At 40.0% G+C, this 20,485-nt stretch overlaps 1 protein-coding gene across 1 annotated transcript; it reads right to left on the bottom strand.

Annotated features, from left to right (window-relative positions):
• Nucleotides 1–2,430: 2,430 nt before the first annotated feature.
• Nucleotides 2,431–19,100, bottom strand: LOC308265138 (alpha-1,3-mannosyl-glycoprotein 4-beta-N-acetylglucosaminyltransferase C-like; the record flags this gene model as incomplete). Its single annotated transcript, XM_080698732.1, has 3 exons — nucleotides 2,431–3,554; nucleotides 17,280–17,436; nucleotides 18,996–19,100. 3 exons carry the CDS (start codon nucleotides 19,098–19,100, stop codon nucleotides 2,431–2,433), a joined length of 1,386 nt encoding a protein of 461 aa, XP_080554858.1.
• Nucleotides 19,101–20,485: the final 1,385 nt, after the last annotated feature.

The following is a 20,485-nucleotide window of genomic DNA, read 5'->3' as shown; positions in this document are numbered from 1 at the left end:
AAATACATATGACAGTACATGCACACATGTAGCATGCCATGCCACATATCCATACACATACAAGCCTTCCTCACACCAGTCTGAACACCTGCATATATATCCACTGACCCATACAATGAGCTACTTCCTCTACCACTTACCCATTCACCCACCCACCTTACACTCTATGTGCACCCTGTACACCCCCCATTTAAAAAATTCACATATAAACCAGGCATCACGCCAGGAATGGTGATGCACGTTTAAAATCCCAGTACTTGGGAGGCTGAGACAGGAGGATTGCAGGTTGAAGGACAGCCTCAGCAAATAGGACTGGGGGCATAGCATGGAGGTAGAAAGTCCCTGGATTCCACCCCCCAGTACCACGCACATAAATACATATAGTGCTCCTTTCAGCTGGGCAAGGTGCTGCGTGTTTGTACTGCCCACTCAGTATTTGGGAGGCTGAGACAGGAGGATCACAGGTTCATGAACAGCCTCAACTACTTAGTGAGGCCTCTATTGCAATTTAGTGAGACCTTGTTTCAAAATAAAATAAAATATAGGGCTGGGGGTGTAGCTCAGAGATAGATTGCCACTGGGTTCCATCTCTAATACTGCAAAACAAAACCCCAAACAAACAAACAAACAAACAACAAACCAAAATAAAATGTGCTCCTTTTCTTTTTTTCCTTCCTGCCTTCATGGATTACAGTGAAATTCCTTTCTCTAACACTGTACAGTAGTGGAGGTCGGGGCTCAGATTTGGGGGGGAAAGACAAATTTCATATTCAAATTAAGATAAAGATATTAGTAAAATACCTAAAACCTTTCCTATCAGAACTATCAAAATAACCAAGTGTGGTGGTTCCCACCTTTAATCTCAGTACTAGGGAGGCTGAGACAGGAGGATTTCAAGTTTGAGGCCAGCTTCAGAAACATAGCAAGATCCCCATTAACTTATAAGTAAATAAATAAAATTGGACTGGGATTGTGGCTCAGAGGTAGAACGCCCTGGGCTCCGTCACTCAGTGCCACGTACACACATGCTCACACAAGAGAAACACATCCAAGTTACGTATAATCTATAGGCAAGACTACGGAGAAGACAGGAATGACCAGAAACCATGGCAAATTATTTGTAATAATTGAGATGCTATATAAAAAGGAATTCTTGGAGGCCAGGCACGGTGGTGCACGCTTGTAATCCCAGCATTCCGGAGGCGGAGACGGGAGGATCGCGGTTTGTAGACAGCCTCAGCTACTTAGGCCCTTCGCAACTCAGTGAGACCCTGTTTCAAAGAATAATAACACTAAAAAATAGGGCTGGCATGTAGCTTGGAAGTACAATGCCCCTGGGTTTCATCCCCAGTATTGCAAAAACAAAAAAGGAATTCTTGGCATGTTGGGTGATCATGTAGAAGATGATACTGCCTAACAGGAAAAGGTATTTGATAAATGCCTATTGAATAATGAGCACTAATAATGGAGAAATGAGATCACAGAAAAAAATACTCATGCTCCCAGCCAAATGACTGTCCTATGTCACATAGGAGGTTCAGCCTCTAACAAATCCACTTCTTGGCTAGTGGAAGGACCCTTTGTCTTCTCTCAGGCACTGTTATGGTCTGGTGATCTGAGCACTGCTCAGTCTTACTCACAAGTTCCGGTTGTTTTCCTTAGTCTTGATCCAAGCTAGTGGACCCTTTTGGATAGGAAACTAGAGGTCTTCATGAGCCCCTTCCTCCACCATGACTCCCCATGACCATGAGGATGTCACCTGTATTCTGTCATTTATTTATTTATTTATTTATTTATTTATTTATTTATTTATTTGTGGTACTGAGGGTGGAACCCAGAGGCTTTCTACCTCCAGGCTCTACTCCCAGACCATATATATATATATATATATATATATATATATATATATATATATATATATATTTTTTTTTTTTTTTTTTTTTTTTTTTTGGTGGTACTGGGGTTCCTGGAAGCCCTTCTACCTCCGGGCTACACTCCCAGACCTATTTTTTATACTTTTTTTATTTGGAAACAGGGTCTCCTAAGCCAGCGGGCGGGGCTGGCTTCGAACCTGCGCGATCCTCCTGTCTCTGCCTCCCAAGCGCGGGGATTACAAGCGTGCGCCACCACGCCCGGCTTTTTTTTTTTTAATATTTTATTTGGAAACAAGGTCTCACTAAGTTGCTGAGGCTGGCTTCGAACCCGTGCAATCCTCCTGTCTCAGCCTCCCAAGCGCGGGGATTACAAGCGTGTGCCACCACGCCCGGCTTGCATACTGCCTTTTAACAGGCTGTGTCTTCTGTAATAAGATTCTTGAAAGGACCCAGCAAAGAGATGTCCTTCACCATTGACAAGACTTTAATGTTTTGTTATCTCTGCAGAGTCTATCTCTAACCCGCCCACTCCCAGAACTCCCAATGGCTTCTCCATTTATTCCTTAGTCCAAAGGTTGATATTCCTGATTATTAATCCCGAGGACAGAGTGGCTGTCACAAGCAACCTCACACATTTCACCTTCTTCCCAGACTCTTCATATAATACCTGCTTATCGAGGACGCCATTAACTAGCATCCCCAGAAGAATATAATCGTCACAGTCATTGACCTTATTGGTAGTATCATAGCCCAGTTCTACTTGCCCCTCTTTCAGCTGATTCACCTGTCTTACTCTATAGCCAGTCAGCACTTGAACTCGGAACACTGTAGCAGGTGTGTCCAAAATCACAGTCAGATGGCTGCCAACCTTAGCCTCCTTGACATAAAAGAAGCTTGTATCCAAGCTATAGGCATTCTTGAGAATAGAGTTATCGGTGACATCAAGGTTAGTATAGAAGGTGGCAGCAGGGTTGTTGGGAGAGCCGATGTCATTCTTCTCAAACTCTTTATCTTTTAGGGCATTCCATTTGTCCTGAAAGGAGGTGTAATGGCCCACATGCTGGAAGAGGGGGGGGGAATAATGGATTGACTTTTTCTGTGTGAGATTATGAAAATGGGAGAGAAGGTGGTCATATGGCATTTCATGGTAAAAGAGGAGAAGGAAGTGAACAAAGAAAGGGAGGTCTTTGGAATGAAAGAGTTTCCCGGTGAAGCTCAGCTGAGAGAACTCTAGAGTAATCCAGAATTTCCTTTCACAGGCAGAGATTATTGTAACAATCTGGGTGATATATTCCGGGGCACATTTCACAGCATCTTCAATCATCATGAAGTAGTCAGAATAGTTGGTAGCAAAGTTCATGAGGAAGGCATGATCCATGTTCTGTTTGGAGTGGAAGGCGACATCATTTACGTTTTTCTTAAGGTTCTTCAAAGGAAGATAGCTTGTGCGGGGGGTACTGATCACTACTAGCTGCCTGGCTTGAATATATGGTTTAAAGAGGGTTGAGATGTTGGAAATCATTCGATTAAGCCATTTGCGGTCAGTATCTGCCAGATGTACCAGAACAATGAAATATTTCTGCTCAGCTGGAGAAGATGTAAAGAAGAGAGATCTCAGGGTGTCGAAGAGGTAGGTACCTTGAGGACGCTGCACTGAGGCCATCCCTATGGTTAGCAGTTCTAAAATTGGGGGAGAAAAGAGAACCTTTATCACCTTAAATAAATAAGTTGGGTAGTTGCTGGGGTAGTCTTCATCTATACTATTTCAAGTTAGAGGCTGGCTTGAGCAATTTATCAGGACCCTGTTTCAAAATGAAAATTTAAAAAGGGCTGGAGCTGGGCATGGTGGCGCATGCCTGTAATCCCAGTACTTGGGAGGTTGAGAGAAGAGGATAGCAGGTTCGTGACAAGCAATAAGAGGTTTTCTGCAACTTAGTGAGACCCTGTTTCAAAATAAAACAAAAAGAGCTGGGGTTGTAGCTCAGGTAAATGCCCCTGCGCTCCATCTTTCAGAACACCACAAAAAGAAAAAAAGAAGGGGGGGGGGAAGGCTGAGTGTGGTGGTGCATGCTTGTAATCCCAGTATTTGGAGGCTGAGACAGCTACTTAGTGAGGCCCTTTGCAACTCAGTGAGACCAATTCAAAATAAAGAACAAAAAATAGGGATGGGGGTATAGCTCGGAGGTAGTATGCCCCTGGTTCCATCCTCAGTACCGCAAAAAGAGAGAGAGAGAGAGAGAGAGAGAGAGAGAGAGAGAGAGAGAGAGAGAGAGAGAAAAGAAAAGAAAAGAAAAGAAAAAGAAAGAAAGAAAGAAAAAAAGAAGGTTGAGGGTAGTTCAGTTGTACCTGCTTAGCATGAGTTCAATCTCTAGAACTGGAAAAAGACATATAACCAACATAATGGAAGGGGAAAGAAAAATCCAGAAAGAAATTCCCCTAACGTAAGCTAACGAGGGAAACATTTAATTGAAGAATATCAGATATGTTAAATCTATTCTCAGATCAGAGGGGAAATCATATTCCTTTGCAAAAAAATAAATAAAAGCTTCCATGGGTAGGAAAAAAATTATGGAAAATATAGATAGAGGCCTGGAGTAATAGCTCAGTGACAGAGCGATTGCCTAGTATATATGAAGCTGAGTGTGATCTCCAGCAGCAGACACACACACACACACACACACACACACACACACACACACACACGATATGAGACTTAAGTTCAGCCAGATTCTTGGCAATAACACTTCATCATGGTGATGTGTTCTTTCATCAGAAATCACATGATAGCAGGTTGTCTCTGTTTCTTTGTTACCAGTCTTTGGTAAACTCAATGCCTAGATCTGTTAACGCAAGAAAGACTGCAATATGGTGATAGTCTAAGTTAAACATTCCTTCTTCATTTTTTTTTTTTTTTTTTTTTTTGGTACTGGAATCGAGCCCAGGGACATTCTACCTCTAAACATTTTTATTTTATTTTATTTTTTGTGGTACTGGGCATGAAACTCAGGGGCATTCTACCTCTGAGCTACACCCCCAGCCCTATTTTTTATTCCTTATTTTGAAACAGGTCTCACTGAGTTGCAAAGGGCCTCACTAAGTAGCTGAGGCTGTCTGTGAACCCAGATCCTCCTGTCTCAGCCTCCCAAATGCTGGGATTACAATCATGTGCCACCACACCCAGCTTTTTTTATTTTTTGAAACAGGGTCTTGCTAGGTTGCTGAGAGTCTTGTTATGCTGCTGAGGTGGCCTTGAATCTGCGATCCTCCTTTCTCAACCTCCCAAGTACTGAGATTACAGGTGTGGACCACCATGCCTGGCACTGATATGCTTCTATAAAAAGAAATTTTCACTTATTTACTCTTTAGCTACCTGGTAGTATAGTTATTGTAGAAGAGTGAAATAAATACTTGATTCTTTCCCTTTATTTATCAGCCTTTAAAATAATGGCTTGAAAGCTGGGCATGGTGGCGCACTCTTGTAATCCCAGCATTCGGGAGGCTGAGACCGGAGGATCACGGTTCGAGGACGGCCTCAGCTACTTAGTGAGGCCCTCTGCAACTTAGTGAGGCCCTGTTTCAAAATAAAGAATAAAAAATAGGGCAGGGGGTGTAGCTCAGAGATCAAATGCCCCTGGGTTCCATCCTCAGACCCACCAAAAATAAATAAGAAAAAATAAAAAATAAATAAGAAAAATAAATAAGAAATATATAAAAAATAAATAAGAAAAATAAATAAATAAGGAAAAAGAAAAATAAAAAGACTAAAAAGTAGGGCTGGGGTGTATAGCTTGGAGGTAGAATGCCCCTGGGTTCCATCCCCAGTACCTCAAAAATAAATAAAATAAAATAAAATAAAATAAAGGCTTGAAGCTGGGCGTGGTTGTGCACACCTGGAATCCCAGTACTTGGGAGGCTGAGACGGGAGGGTCACAGGTTTGAGGACAGCCTCAGCAAGTAGTGAGACTCTCATCAACCTAGTGAGATCCTGTTTTAAAATAAAAATAAAACAGGGCTGGGTGTGTAACTCGAAAATAGAATGCTCCTGGGTTAAATTCCCAGTCAAGCACGCGCGCGCGCGCGCGCACACACACACACACACACACACACACACACACACACACACAAAAGGTTGGTTCCTAGAATTCTCAAATGGTGGCAAAATGTACCAGATTTCCTCCTCCCTTCCTTCCTTTCCCCTTCTTTTGTATCCTTACAAACTCATAAGTTTTACATATTTCAGACAAGATCGGGAGCATTCAGGGTGGTATGGCCGTAGATAATAAATTTTACATATTTCAAACCATTGCCATTTTATTCTTATTGATGTTTAAATTATTTCATTGTTGACAAGTAGACTCTTTAAGTTATATCTTGAGCTTTTTTTTGAGATAACTTTAGTAATTTAAGAAATTATTAAGCTGGGCATGGTGGCCCACGCTTGTAATCCCAGCATTTGGGAGGCTGAGACTGAGACCGGAGGATTGTGGTTCGCGGACAGCCTCAGCTACTTGGTGAGGCCCTCTGTAACTTAGTGAGCCCCTGTTTAAAAATAAAGAATATAAAACAGGGCAGGGGGTGTAGCTTGGAGGTCGAATGCCCCTGGGTTTCATCCCCAGACCCGCAAAAGAAAAAAAAAAAAGAAATAATTAAGCCAACTGCGGTGGCATATGCCTATAATCCTAGTACTTGGGAGGCTGAGACAGGAGGATCTCAGGTTCAGCAAGCTAGTGAGACTCTCAGTAACCTAGCAAGACCCTGCTTCTAAACAAAAATTTAAAAGGGCTTGAGATATAGCTTGGAGGTTCAATCCCCAGTAACACACACACACACACACACACACACACACACACAAGTGTCAATCTTACTGCTCTGTATGATCTTAGTACTCTGTATGGGGAAGGAGAGAGGGGAGGCTGCTGGGGTCCACCAAGTGCTGTGTGCATGTATGTCACTATCAACATAATTTACATCATGATGAGAGACTATAATAAACCAACTAAAGTATATATGGCTGGTGGTGCAGCTTGGAGGTAAAATGCCCCTGGGTTCAATCTCTAGCAACACACACACACACACACACACACACACACACACACAGCCAGTTATGGTGGCACATGCCTTAATCCCAGTATTCAGGAGGCTAAAATAAGAGAATTTTTGTAGGTTCGAGGACAGCCTCAGCAAATAACGAGACTCTTATCAACCTACTGAAATAAAATAAATAAAATAAATAAAAATAAATGAAATAAATAAAATAAAAATAAAATAGGGCTGCCGGATGTGGTTGCACACACTTGTAATCCCGGTGCTTGGGAGGTGAAAACAGGAGGATCACGCAGGTTTGAAGCCAGCCTCGCTGGTTTAAGAGACCCTGTTTCCAAATAAAAATATAAAATGGGTCCGGGAGTGCAGCCCGGAGGTAGAAGGGTTCCATCCCCAGTAGCACCAAAAAAAGAAAAAAAAAAAAGAAAAAAAAGGGCTCGTGGGATGCCTCTGGATTCAATCCCCAATACCGGGGGGGGGGGGGGGGGATATTTTCAAGTGGAATTTAGAAGTAATAGCTCCCAGTATATTTGCTACAACACAACATAGAAAATAAATGACATGGAAAGCAGGGCAAAAACAAAACTACAGGAAGCAGAGTGTGGAATTAAAAAGATAAAAGCAAGCCAGGCATGGTGGTGCACGCTTATAATCCCTGTGCTTGGGAGGCTGAGACAAGAGAATCACACAGTTTTGAAGGCAGCCTCAGCTGGTTTAAGAGACCCTGTTTCCAAATAAAAATATAAAATAGGTCTGGGAGTGTAGCCTAGAGGTAGAAGGCCCCTGGGTTCCATTCCCAGTACCACCAATAAATAAATAAATAAATAAATAAATGAATGAATAATAAAAAGATAAAAGCAGAATTTAATTAAATACAATGGATTAAAACTAGAGGGTCAATAAAAAGTGGTTCTTAGAAAAGATTTCTAAACTAAATGCATGGTTGGAAAGTGAGAAGGCACTGGGCTGTGGTTCAGTGGTAGGGCACTTGCCCATCATGGGAGAGGCCCTGGGTTCTATTCCCAGCACTAGAAAATAAAAAATAAAAAAGTGAGAAAAAGACAAATACTATTAAGGATGAAAATGCATTATAACTAGAGGAATGCAGAGTACCAACAAAAATGTTACAAATAAAGTCTATACGCTATCTCATGAAAGATAAAATATAAATGATCAACAGATAAAAAGAAATGTAAATGATCAATAGACACTTGCTCAACTATAGTGGTATTAGAGAAGAACAAATTCAAACCAAGAATTAAAGAAGTTAAGAAACCTAATGATGAAGCCGGGCATGGTGGCGCACGCTTGTAATCCCCACACTTGGGAGGCGGAGACAGGAGGATTGTGCAGGTTCGAAGCCAGCCACGCTGGCTTAAAAGACCCTGTTTCCAGATAAAAATATATTTAAAAAATAGGTCTGAGAGTGTAGCCCGGAGGTAGAAGGGTTTCCAGGAACCCCAGTACCACCAAAAAAAGAAAAAAAAGAAGAAAAAAAAGAAACCTGATGATAATAGATGGAAAGGATGTAGAACAATATGACCTTTGTATCTTTTATTTATTTATTTATTTAACATATATATTTTTAAATTATTTTATTGGTGCACTGTATTCATACATCATAATGGGATAAAAAAAAAACTTCTGTAGATATACATGCACACATCGCCCAGTTAGCCGCTACCCGATCCCCACCCCATTCCCTCCCCATCCCTCCTTCCCATGCTTGGCTTAGTGGTTGACATCTAGTATTATAGCAATTTATCCAATATTAACGTTGATAATCTCACATAACAGTTTATTTGTCTGATACCAAGCTTTTGATGACTTAAAGATAACATTTCAATATTTCTTTTTGCTTTCTTTCTTACCAGAGAATCTTTTTTCTTTTTTTTTTTTTTTTAGGTGAAACTATCACACATTTATTTATTTATTTTTCAGGAAAAATCTATCCTAATATAGAATATGGAGTCTAGATACCCAAAATGATCTCAAAAAAGAACAAAGCTAGAAGATGTATATTTTCTGATTTCAAACCATATAAAGCTACAATAATTGAAACAGTGTAGTACTGTTATAAAGGCAGATATATAAACCATTGGAGTTAAATAAAAGCCTAGAGATAAATTCTTCCATATATTGTCAAGTTATTTTTGACAAAGTTTCCACAAACATTTGGTGGAGGAAATAATTATCTTTTAACTAAATAGTGTTGAAAAATAATAATTACATGAAAAAGAATAAAATTGGACCCTTACCTAACACCATATACAAATAGTAACTCAAAATAGATAAAAGACCTAAATATAAATCTTAAGACTATAAACTTTTAGAAGAAAATCTGGGTCATAAAACCTCACAACATTGAAATTGGCAGTGATTCCTTGGATATGATTTCAATGGCACAGGCAACAGAAGGGTAAACAAACTCCCTAAAAAATAAAAAAAAAATATTGTATATCCAAAGACAATGTAAACAGAGTTAAAAGTTACTGATAGAATGGGATAAAATATTTCCAAATGCTATATCTGAAGGTATATTAGTATTCCAACTAGAAATCCTAAAAATTAGCAACAATAAAAGCAAACAATACAATTTAGAGATAGGTAAAAGACTAACATAAATAATGAATCTCCACAGATAACTAATCTTAGTTGTCTGTTGGATGGAAAATCTTGTTTCTCTGGTTCTGGTGTGAGTTACCTATTTCTTCTTTGTAGTTAATCTCTTTGAGTATTTTCTCTAGCGCTGGTTTTGAAGACATAAATTCCTTCAGTTTCTGTTTGTCATGGAAGCTTCTTATTTCCCCATCAATTTGATAGAAAGTTTTGCTGGGTAGGAAATTTTTGGCTGGAAGTTGTTTTCTTTCAGAGTTTGGAATATATTACTCCAAGCCCTTCTGGCTCTCATGACTTGGTTTGGGAAGTCTGGAGTGATTCTAATTGGTTTGCCTCCGAATGTCACTTGGCCCTTTGTTTTTGTTGCCTTTAAGATTCTCTGCTTGGCTTTCACATTAGTCATTTTGACAGTTATGTGGCATGGGGATCCTCTTCTCGGATCCTGTCTAAAGGGAGTTCTATAAGTTTCCTGGACCTGTGTATCAACCTCTTGCTCTATGTTTGGAAAATTTTCTGCTATTACTTCCTTGAAGAGATTGTTGATCCCTTTGGTTTCACCTTCTTTTCCCTCCTCTATTCCAATTATTCTTAGGTTAGCTCTCTTAAAATGGGCCCATATTTCTTCAATGTCAGATTCCTGCTGTTGGATTTTTTTTTTTCTAAATTAGAAACTATGCGTTCATTTTTGGAGTGATCATCTTCTAGGAGCGAGATTCTATTCTCCATGTGGTCTAATAGGTTGTTTGTACTTTGAATTGAGGCCTTTACTTCATTAATTGCATCCTTTATCTCTTTTTGACTCTCTCTGAATTCTTTTCAAAACACCTCTATTATTTCTACATTTATTTTCCTGATTTGATCTTCTAGAAATCTCTGAATTTCTGTTTTATCAGGTTCTGATGTTGTGGGGTTGTGGGCATTCATTGCTCCATTGTTTTACCTCTTTCCCATGATTTCGGAAGTTTGTGCCTTCTCTGGGTTCTTGCCTTGGGTCACTACGACTTCACTTAAGGTGCTCTGGATCTCGAGTCTGTGGTATCTCAGTCCCCACTACTCCTTTACTGGGTTGTATTTCAGAGTCTCAGACCCAGGGAGTCAATCGAGGCTGTTTTAGACCATGGAGGGTGCCTGGTTGGGCGTTCTCCTATGGTGTGATATGTCTGCCACCGCCACTCCCCCACTGGGTCAAGTCCCTGGGAGTACAGTACTGGGATTTCTCCTCTAGGGGTCGCAATTTAACTCACTGTTGTTGAGTGCACCGATGGAGCTGTAGTGGACTCAGTGAATTCGCTGCTGCTGCCGCCGCCGGTGGCAATATGGCGCTGCTGACACGCCCTCGGCCGTGAGGCTGGTTATTTCTTCTCTGGTTTTGAGCTCCGCTCTGAGTCCCTGCAGGGTGTACTGAGCCCAGCCCCTGGTAGCTTCAGATGCTCCCTACGCTGAAAAATCTGCCGAATTTTGCCCGGCTGTTCCGCATCGGCTCACCTCAGCTCGCTGTCCACTCTCTGGAGCCTGGTGGGCTGTTGAGTGCATTGGTCAGGAGCCCTCCGGTGAATTTGCTGCTGCCGCCGGCAGTAAGGTACTGCTGCTGCGTCCTCGGCTGTGAGGCCGGCGTATCTCCTCTCTGGCTCTGAGCTCCGTTCTGAGTCCCTCTCCTCTCTGGGGCCTGGTGCTGCAAGGGAAGATGGCGTTCGCTCCGCTGCGCACCGCGGCTCCAGCTGCGGCACTGCGGTCTTGTTTCTTTCTGGTGTCTTGTTTTTCCAGCGCTCTTTTTCTCTGTCCCTTGTAATTACATTTTTTGTTTCTCTGCTGATGGTGTTTTCTGGCTATGAAAGGCACTGATTTTGTGGTAATAAAGACTGGTTGTTATGAGTTCCATCTTCATTACCACCACACACACACAAAAAAACTTACAAGAGTATAAATTACATATCTGTATTTGAAAATAAAGGAAAATGGTGATGTCCTAAGAAAATATAAATTATCAAAATTGGCTCAAGAAAAGTGGAGAAAACCTGAATAAATTAAAAATAATTAAATAACTTTAAATGAAAGGTAGAGCCAGGCATGGTAGTGAATGCCTGTAATTCCAATACTTAGTTGGCTGAGACAGGAAGATCACAGGTTCAAGGACACCCTCAGAAACTTAGTGAGACCCTGTTTTAAAATAAAAAAAATAGCTGGGCGTGGTGGCGCATGCTTGTAATTCCAGTACTTGGGAGGCTGATACAGGAGGATCCAGGTTCGAAACCTTATTCAGTTACTTAGTGAGGCCCTCTGAAGCTTAGTGAGATCCTGTTTCAAAATAAAGAATAAAATGGGCTGGGGATGTAGCTCAGGGGTAATGTGCTCCTGGGTTCAATCTTCAGTACTATATATATATATATATATATATATATATATATATATAATATATATAAATATATAATATATAATATAATATATAATATATAATATATATTATTATATATATAATATATATTATAATATATATATATTATATATATATATATTAGAGCTGGTGGTGTAGTTTGGAGATAGAAGGCTTCTGGGTTCAATCCCCAGTACCACAAAAAGAAAAAAACCACAAAATGAAACAAAACAAACAAACAAACAAAAAGCCTCGTGTGGTGGTGCAAGCTTGTAATCCTAGCATTTGGGAGGTTGGAACAGGAGGATCGCAGTTCGCAAACAGCTTTAGCTACTTAGTGAGGCCCTTTGCAACTCAGTGAGATCATGTTTCAAAATAAAGATAAAAAGCCGGGTGTGGTGGCGCACGCTTGTAATCCCAGGGCTTGGGAGGCTGAGACAGGAGGATCGCACAGGTTCGAAGCTAGCCTCAGCTACTGAGTGAGGTTCTCAGCAACTTAGTTAGACCCTGTTTCCAAATAAAGTATAAAATAGGTCTGGGAGTATAGCCCGGAGGTAGAAAGTCCCTGGGTTCCACCCCCACTACCGTACACACAAATAAATTAAAATAAAGAATAAAAAATAGGGCTGAGTGTATAGCTCAGAGGTAATGAATGACCCTGGGTTTCATCCCCAGAACTGCAAAAAAAAAGAAAAGAAAAGGTAAAGGCAACTTTGACCTTGTCAACAAACAAAAGTCAGGTCCAGATGTTTTCATAGTAAAAATGAAATATCTGAGAATTAAGTAAGTACATTATTTGAATTCATTAATAGACTTTAATGAATAAATTATGGTAAGCTTTTCTGTTGATTCTATCATATTCTTCATCCTTAAATTCCAGCATTGTTCCTGATACATAGTAGGTACTCATATATATGTTGAAAGAATAAAAGCATAGAGAAAGGCACATAGAACTATAGAATAATCAAAACAACCTTTCAAATAATATATTAAACCAATGGTATTAACTAAGGCCTTAAAATAACACCTTAGATCAGTAGTCCTGATCTTGGGAATGCAAGGATGGTAGTCAGTAGTGATAGTAATTGATCAAACGGAAGAAACATATGAGTAGCCAATTGATGCCCACAATGCATGACAAAATTCAACATCGACTTGATTCAGTCCTTATCTAGCTAGGAAATAAGGCAACATTCTTTATAGGATTGTAGAAATAGACTAATATGAGTCCTTCTTATAATAAATCGAAACTATGAATCACTTAAAAAAAGGTAACTGTACCAGTATTGGGAATGGCCTAGGAAGATTTGAGAAAGCTCTGATTAATAGATATATTTCAAAAATTATTGTGTCAAAATGGAAGACCTGGGGAAAGAAAGACTTGGTTTCAGTTTCAGCCAGGAAGCAAATAGCTATTGAAACGTAAATTAACCTAGCTAAAGGTAATTAGCAAGTCTATAGGAGAGGGGAACTAGGACTTCTCCATCTTCATTCTAAAGACAGGTTTACATAATAATTGGGTAATCTAGCTAGGATGGAAGGAGGTGTGTCAACCTGTCACCTTCATGAAAGGAGACACCTTGTTGGGGGAGGAACCTTACAGGGTTTTTATTACGTCAGAATTATGTGAACAAGATGGAGGGTGTCGTGTATAAAAAAGTTCAGTCCACGTGTTGTGTCTTTGGTGAATTCGCTCAAATCTTCCCCCATGCCATTTCTGAATGGCATGGGGCTTTAACTGTCTTCTGTATTTCTATCTTTTTAATAAACGTCTTTAAATCTTCAGCAAGAGTCCGGGCTAATGTGTATTTACCCTTAGCTTAGGACAAGAACCCACGGCTTTTCTGTTTTTCTGTTTTTGGGTTTTCTTGTTGTGGTTTGAGGGAAATTGTGTCTGGGACCCTAACAGGCATCCCTGGGGACAGTTTCCCCAAACCCTAACATATTCTCAAAACCGTAACAGTAACCAGTTTTAACTTAAAGGAAAACCGGAATCAAATCTTTTGGACATGCTGGGAGTGGTGGCACATGCTTGTAAGCCCAGTACTTAGGAGGTCAAGACAGGAGGATCACAGGTTCACGGCCAGTCTCAGCCACTTAGTGAGGCCCTCTGCAACTTAGTGAGACTATTTCAAAATAAAGAATAAAAAATAGGACTGGGGGTGTAGGTTAAAGGTAGAATGCCCCTGGGTTCAATCTTTACTACTCTGAAACAAACAAACAAAACTCTTGAACATAAGAATATTTTAAAAATTCAAATACTGACTACAATGTCTTAATCTATTTTAGCTTACTTAATTTTTCTTGAGCTCCGTTTTCTATACTACACAACAGCCCTCACTTCTGTGTTTTCCTTTTACTCATTGCAAAGGAATAAGAACCTTTGTCAAATTGTCTTATTGCAAGAGCTTCTGTCTTTATTCATCTGAAATATAAGCCTTTTTATTTTTATAGTCAGCAAGGGTTGTGAGAAATGTTCCAAATAATTATAGATAATAATGTTTGGCAGAGATAAGAGATGAAAATGATCCTTCATAAATTATATTTACTGTTAATTCATTTTAAATTTTTATAGAATGGAAAATCAACTTGTTCATTAAAAAAAAATTGAAATCATTTCCTTGCTCTGATGGTCAGTTTTAGGTATCAATTTCTAACCTATTATCCCCAGTTAGTCAAACACTAAGCTCAGTGTTGCTGTGCTGATACTTTAGAGATGTGATTAAGACTCTATCAGTCGACTTTAGGGAAGACAGACTAGCCTAGTAATTTGGGTGAGTTGAACAAAATAAGCGAAAGGCGGTCAGAGCACAGCTGAGGCTGTCCGTAAGGAATAGTTTCTCCTGTGAACAACAGCTTCAGCTCTTGCCCTTGCTTGCTAGCCTACCCTTCTTCATGCTCAACCATTGGTTTTGGATTTGCTTTGCAAACTCCCATAATTGCATAAGCCTTCTTCTTTTTTCCTTTTCTTTTTCCTTTCTTTCTTTCTTTCTTTCTTTCTTTCTTTCTTTCTTTCTTTCTTTCTTTCTTTCTTTCTTTTTTGCAGTGAATCTCTGGCATGTTTTATGTTGGTTTTGTTCCTAAGGTTAAACTCTTTGTACTACATGAGAAGTTCCATGAGATTTCCATCGTTTGGGGGCTACAGCTCTCCTTCTGTATCCTCTCTGAAAATATTAAAAGCATTTTTGATAAACTGTAAACCTAAAACACAGCTCAGAACTTTGTTTGTTCTTGGACATACACAAATGGAAAACTATGGGGAACATCACCCTTAGTGATGAAGTGTTAGAGAAGCATTCCCACTGAGGCTAGAGATAAGACAGATGCTTGCCTCTACTAATAACGGCCAGTGAAATTGTCTAAGAAATGAGAGAAGTGTTGAAAAGAGACAAAGCCATCCCTATTTCAAAATAATAATGATCATTCACAAGCTAACTCAAGAGAGTCAATTGGTGAACTTTTAGAGCTAATAAGAGAGTTCATTAAGATGATAGATATGAGATCAACACAGAGACAGCATTAACACTCTTTCAGATTACAGTAATCAACTCCCAGATGAGATGAAAAGGGTGCCATATAGTATGAAGAGCTCTAATATGCACTAGAACACATCGATGAAAGACCCATAAAAATGGAAAAGCTTTACTGAAGCTCTTAACAGAAGACCTGAATACATGTAGATAAATAACACATTTTCAGATAGTATGATTTGGTATTAAAAAGATATAAATTAACTTCAGGTTTATATATAAACTTAACTTCCAGTCAACAGTATTTTTTCATGAAGTTTGGCAAACTAAAAAAAATCCATCAATAAGAGAAAAATAAAGGAGAGTCAAAAAATTTGAAAGAGTATTAAAAAATCAAGCAGGGGAAGGTTGATTAGTTTAACAACATACAGCAATAGAAACTCAAACCATATGGAAACTCAAACCATATGGAGTTGGTACAGAGACATTTAAAAGGGTTGATGGAATAAAATGGCTTGCAGAATTAAACCCAGAGGCTGGGCATGGTGGCACATGCTTGTAATTCTAGTACTTGGGAGTCTGAGACAAGAGGATTGCAGATTTGAGGACAGCCTCAGCAAATAGTAAGATTCTCATCAACTTAGTGAGACCTTGTTTAAAAATAAAAATAAAATAGAGCTGGGGATATAGCTCAGAGGTAGAACACCCTGGAGTTCAATCCCCAGTACCACAAAAATAAACAAACATAATTAAGCCCTGGATTATATATGGAAACATTTATGACAAAGGTGGCATTTCATGTGGGGAGAAAAGAGTTTTTATTTATTATTATTATTATTATTATTTTGGTGGTACTGGGGTTCCTGGAAGCCCTTCTACCTCCGGGCTACACTCCCAGACCTATTTTATATTTTTGAAACAGGGTCTCTTACGCCAGCGCGGCTGGCTTCGAACCTGCGCGATCCTCCTGTCTCTGCCTCCCAAGCGCGGGGATTACAAGCGTGCGCCACCACGCCCGGCGAGAAAAGAGTTTTTAATAAACTGTGTTGAAGTCATAATATTTTGAATTGTGTGTGTGTGTTTGTGTGTATGTGGTGCTGAGGACTGAACACAGGGGTTTCTATCTCTAAGCTATACTCTCAGCCCTTTTTATTCTTCTTATTCTTTTTATTTTGAAACAAAGTCTTGCTAAGTTGCTGAATGTGGCCTTGAAACTGCAATCCTTCTGTCTCAGCCTCCCAAGTACCGGGATTACAGGCATGTGCCACCACAACTGGCTGGATTTTGATATATAAATAAAATTAGTTATCTAGCTCACATATACAACCTTAAAATAAATTTTATGTATGTGAAATAATTATTCCTGCAAAAGCAAAAGCAGAACAGTATTAGAAGATGGAAAAAGGAAATGGATTCAGAATTACAGTCTGTTTCTGAAAACAATATGGCACGTCTTTAACCTTGAATATTTGGGAAGCTGAGACAGGAGGATAGCATGTTTGAGGCCAGCACAGCGTGACTTAGCAAGATGTGTTTCAAAATAAAAAATAAAAAGGACTTTGAATATCACTATGATGTATAATTAAAATTTACCAATAAAAGAATAAAAAATAGAAGGGCTGAGGGTATAGTTTAGAGGTAAAATGCTCCTGTATTCAATCCCCAGTGCTGAGAGAAAGAGAGAGAAAGAGAGAGAGAGAGAAGGAAGAAGAGGAGGAGGAGGAGGAGGAGGGGGAGGAGGAGGAGGAGGAGGAGGAGGAGGAGGAGAAAGGAAGGAGGAGGAGTATTCAAGGGGAATGAATTACTATCTGTTGTAATCTGAATTCCAGGTGTCAGTTCCCTTTCTTCCCCTCCTGCCTTCCCTCATTCTGTGGATGACCCACATCCGTTCTGGACACTTACTTTTTTCCACTGGAGGAACTCCAATCAAGACACGAGGGTTCACATTCTTGAGCGGTTCTGAGTTTCTCTGCATGTCTTTGAAGGTTTTGAGGTGTTTTTTGCTGCCAGGGTTTACCTGCATCCGGGCTCTCTGCCAACTTACCAGCTGCTTTTCCTCCTGAGAAAAGGACACGATTCAGGCTGTGTTCCATCATCTCTGGAAATCATGGCTAGATGGTCTCCATTTGTATGATATGATACAATAATTTCTGGGACTGGGACATCGGGCAGGCTATTCAGGCTTGGCTCAAGTTTCATCCTTATCTTGTAGAAAAGCTCTATCTTAGGAGTTCTTGTACAGGTATAGGTTCTGGAGTAAAGGGAGTTGAGATTTCTCTAGCTCTCCTTGGTTATATCAGGGAACGAGCCAAGACATTCTTTACCCTCGTAACTGATTACATATGGGTCATCAATCCCATGAAAGCCATGGCATATGTTAAGGGTAGAGAGGCAGGAGGACAGGTAACCCCAGTGCTCCAAACTAAAGTTCTTCCCATCCATTCACCACCCTCCCTTCTCTTCTTTGCCTCTTCTGGGTTCTGGTTAAAGATTCTCTATTCCTTAGAATTTTTCTTGGCTTGGAGAAATTACTTAACTGCTCCGAGGTTCATAATCCTAATAAGGATAAAATGGAGGAAAATATGTAACTTTGAAAACCAAACGAGTTTTTCTAAAATGGGAAACTTATAAAACAAGAAAAAAAATTTCAGTTTCATCAATTTTTATAAGAAAAGGGTCATGCTGGGTATTGTGGTACAAGCCTGTAATCCCAGTACTTGGAAGGTTGAGACAGGAAGATCACAAATTTGAGGCCAGTCTGGGCAATTTGTGAGACTCTGTCTCAAAAAAAAAAAAAATCAAAAGGGTTGTGAGTGTAGCTCATTGGTAGAACATCCCTGGATTCAATCCCTAGTACTAACAAGAAAGAGAAAGAAAGAGCAGTACATGGTGCCACATGCCTATAATCCCAGTACTTGGAAGTCTGAGACATGAGAATTTCAGATTTGAGGCCAGCCTCAGCAATTTGGTGAAACTCTGTTCCAAAATAATAAGATGAAATAGGGCTAGGAGTGTAGCTCAGAGGTAGAAAGTTCCTGGGTTCAATCCCCAGTGACACACACACACACACACACACACACACACACGAAAAAAGAAAGAACGAGAAAAGGCCACCTGTCTGAAACATCAAACGTTATTTATTTATTTATTTATTTATTTATTTATTTATTTATTTGCAAAACTGGGAGTTGAACCCAGGGTCATTCTACCTCTGAGATATCTCCAGCCCTATTTTTAAAATTCTTTCTTTTGAAATAGGGTCTCACTAAGTTGAGGAGGCCCTCACTAAGTAGCTGAGGCTGGCCATGAACCTGCGATCCTCCTGTATCAGCTTCCCAAGTACTGGGATTACAAGTGTGTGCCACCATGCCCGGCCAAACAGGCATTATTCTTTCTCAACTCTGAATGCTCTCTCTGCTGGGGTGCCACCATCCCTTATTGAATTCACCATCCCCCCCCCCAAAAAAAAAAGATAAATTGATTTCTCAAACATTCTTGTCTTTTTTCTTTAAATACCCACAGTATTTTTTTATCGTTTTAAACAAATACTTAGAATAATGTCTTTTCTTTCAGTCCAGGGATTTCAACATGGCACCACCCCAAATCTCTGGTACTCACGAAAGACAAGAAGCTTGTAGTATCAAAAGGGTTTTCATTAATGAAATAGAAGACTGGGATCATCACTGTGGTTGCAATAAGGAGTCTCCTCAGCAGGTCGTTCATGGCTTCTGTTTTTCATGGAGTTTGTGGAGCTGTTTCTTGATCTGAAATCCTTAGATATCAGCAATATATCCACTACTGAAAAACTTTGCATTAGATGGTAATATGAAAAAAGACTCTAATTACAAAGATAAAATTCTTTCTTGCAGAAATAACTTACAATTGAAAGACTGATTTATCACTGAATAAATGTAGTTTCCAAAGCCAGTGATTCCAAACTTGGGGTATGTAGATAGATAATCTTAGGAGTTCTTAATAATTTTTCTCCTTTAAAAGAGAACCATGGCCAGGCATGGTAGAGCACACTTGTAATCCCAGCATTTGGGAGGCTAAGAGAGGAGGATTGTGGTTCTCAGACAGCCTCAGCTACTTAGTGAGGCCCTTTGCAACTCAGTGAGACCCTGTTTCAAAATAAAAATATTCAAAAAGGGCTGGGGTGTAGCTTGGCAGTAGACTGCCCCTGGGTTCAGTCCCAGTACTACAGAAAGAGAGAGAAATATAGATAGACAGACAGACAGACATAGATTTCTCACACTTGAGAAACACAGGTGTATAGACATGTATGCTAGGTGCCCATAATCTCACAGGTAGGGCTTCTCTCTTCTTGCCTGTAAATCTCCCTCCCCAGTCCTTCGTGTTCCTTCTTTTGAACAACATTGTTAAATTAAGTGTCCAGAGCTCCTTCCCATCTTGATTGTCTCAGCTCCATCCTCCCTGACCTGATTTCCACTGATGGTAAGGGAAAAGGCAAAAAGTTTGATCCTGTTTCAATAGGAGTTTTCATGGGCATTATGGGGAACTGTTCTGCACATATTGGAATCAGACCATATTCCTTGGGGGGGTGAGGAAGGAAGGAGAGGTGAGAAATGGAACCCAGATTTGAGTTATACCCCCAGCCCTTTAAAATACGTGTGTGTGTGTGTGTGTGTGTGTGTGTGTGTGTGTGTGTGTTTTCCTTGTGGTACTGGGGATTGAACCTGGGGCATTTTACCTCCAAGCTATACCCCAGCCCTATTTTTTATTTTTTATTTTGAAACAGGATCTCACTCTGTTGTGGAGAGCTTCACTAAGTAGCTACTGATTGAGGGTGGTCATGAATCTGCGAGCCTCCTGTCTCAGCCTTCCAAATACTGGGATTACAAGCGTGTGCCACCATGCCTAAATATTTTTTTTTTCTTTCAATCACAACACACGGAAGTCCTTACCTTTTTAGAACTACGGTTCTACTTGATTCTCCCGAGTGCTCAGGAACTGGTCTTCAGACCACTTGAGTGTCCAGAGCTTTTCCTAAAGTCTTGAAGAAAGTGTAATGTTTGGAGGGACTGGGTTAGGACTAGAAAATGCATCCTCTGAGGCCAAACAGCGTTGACCACCACTCTCAGATGACA

This window comes from Muscardinus avellanarius, assembly GCF_963383645.1.
Source record: "Muscardinus avellanarius genome assembly, chromosome: 7".
Taxonomy (NCBI): Eukaryota; Metazoa; Chordata; class Mammalia; order Rodentia; family Gliridae; genus Muscardinus; species Muscardinus avellanarius.
Note: the sequence above shows the minus strand (reverse complement) of the source record. Positions and strands in the feature narration are given on the sequence as shown.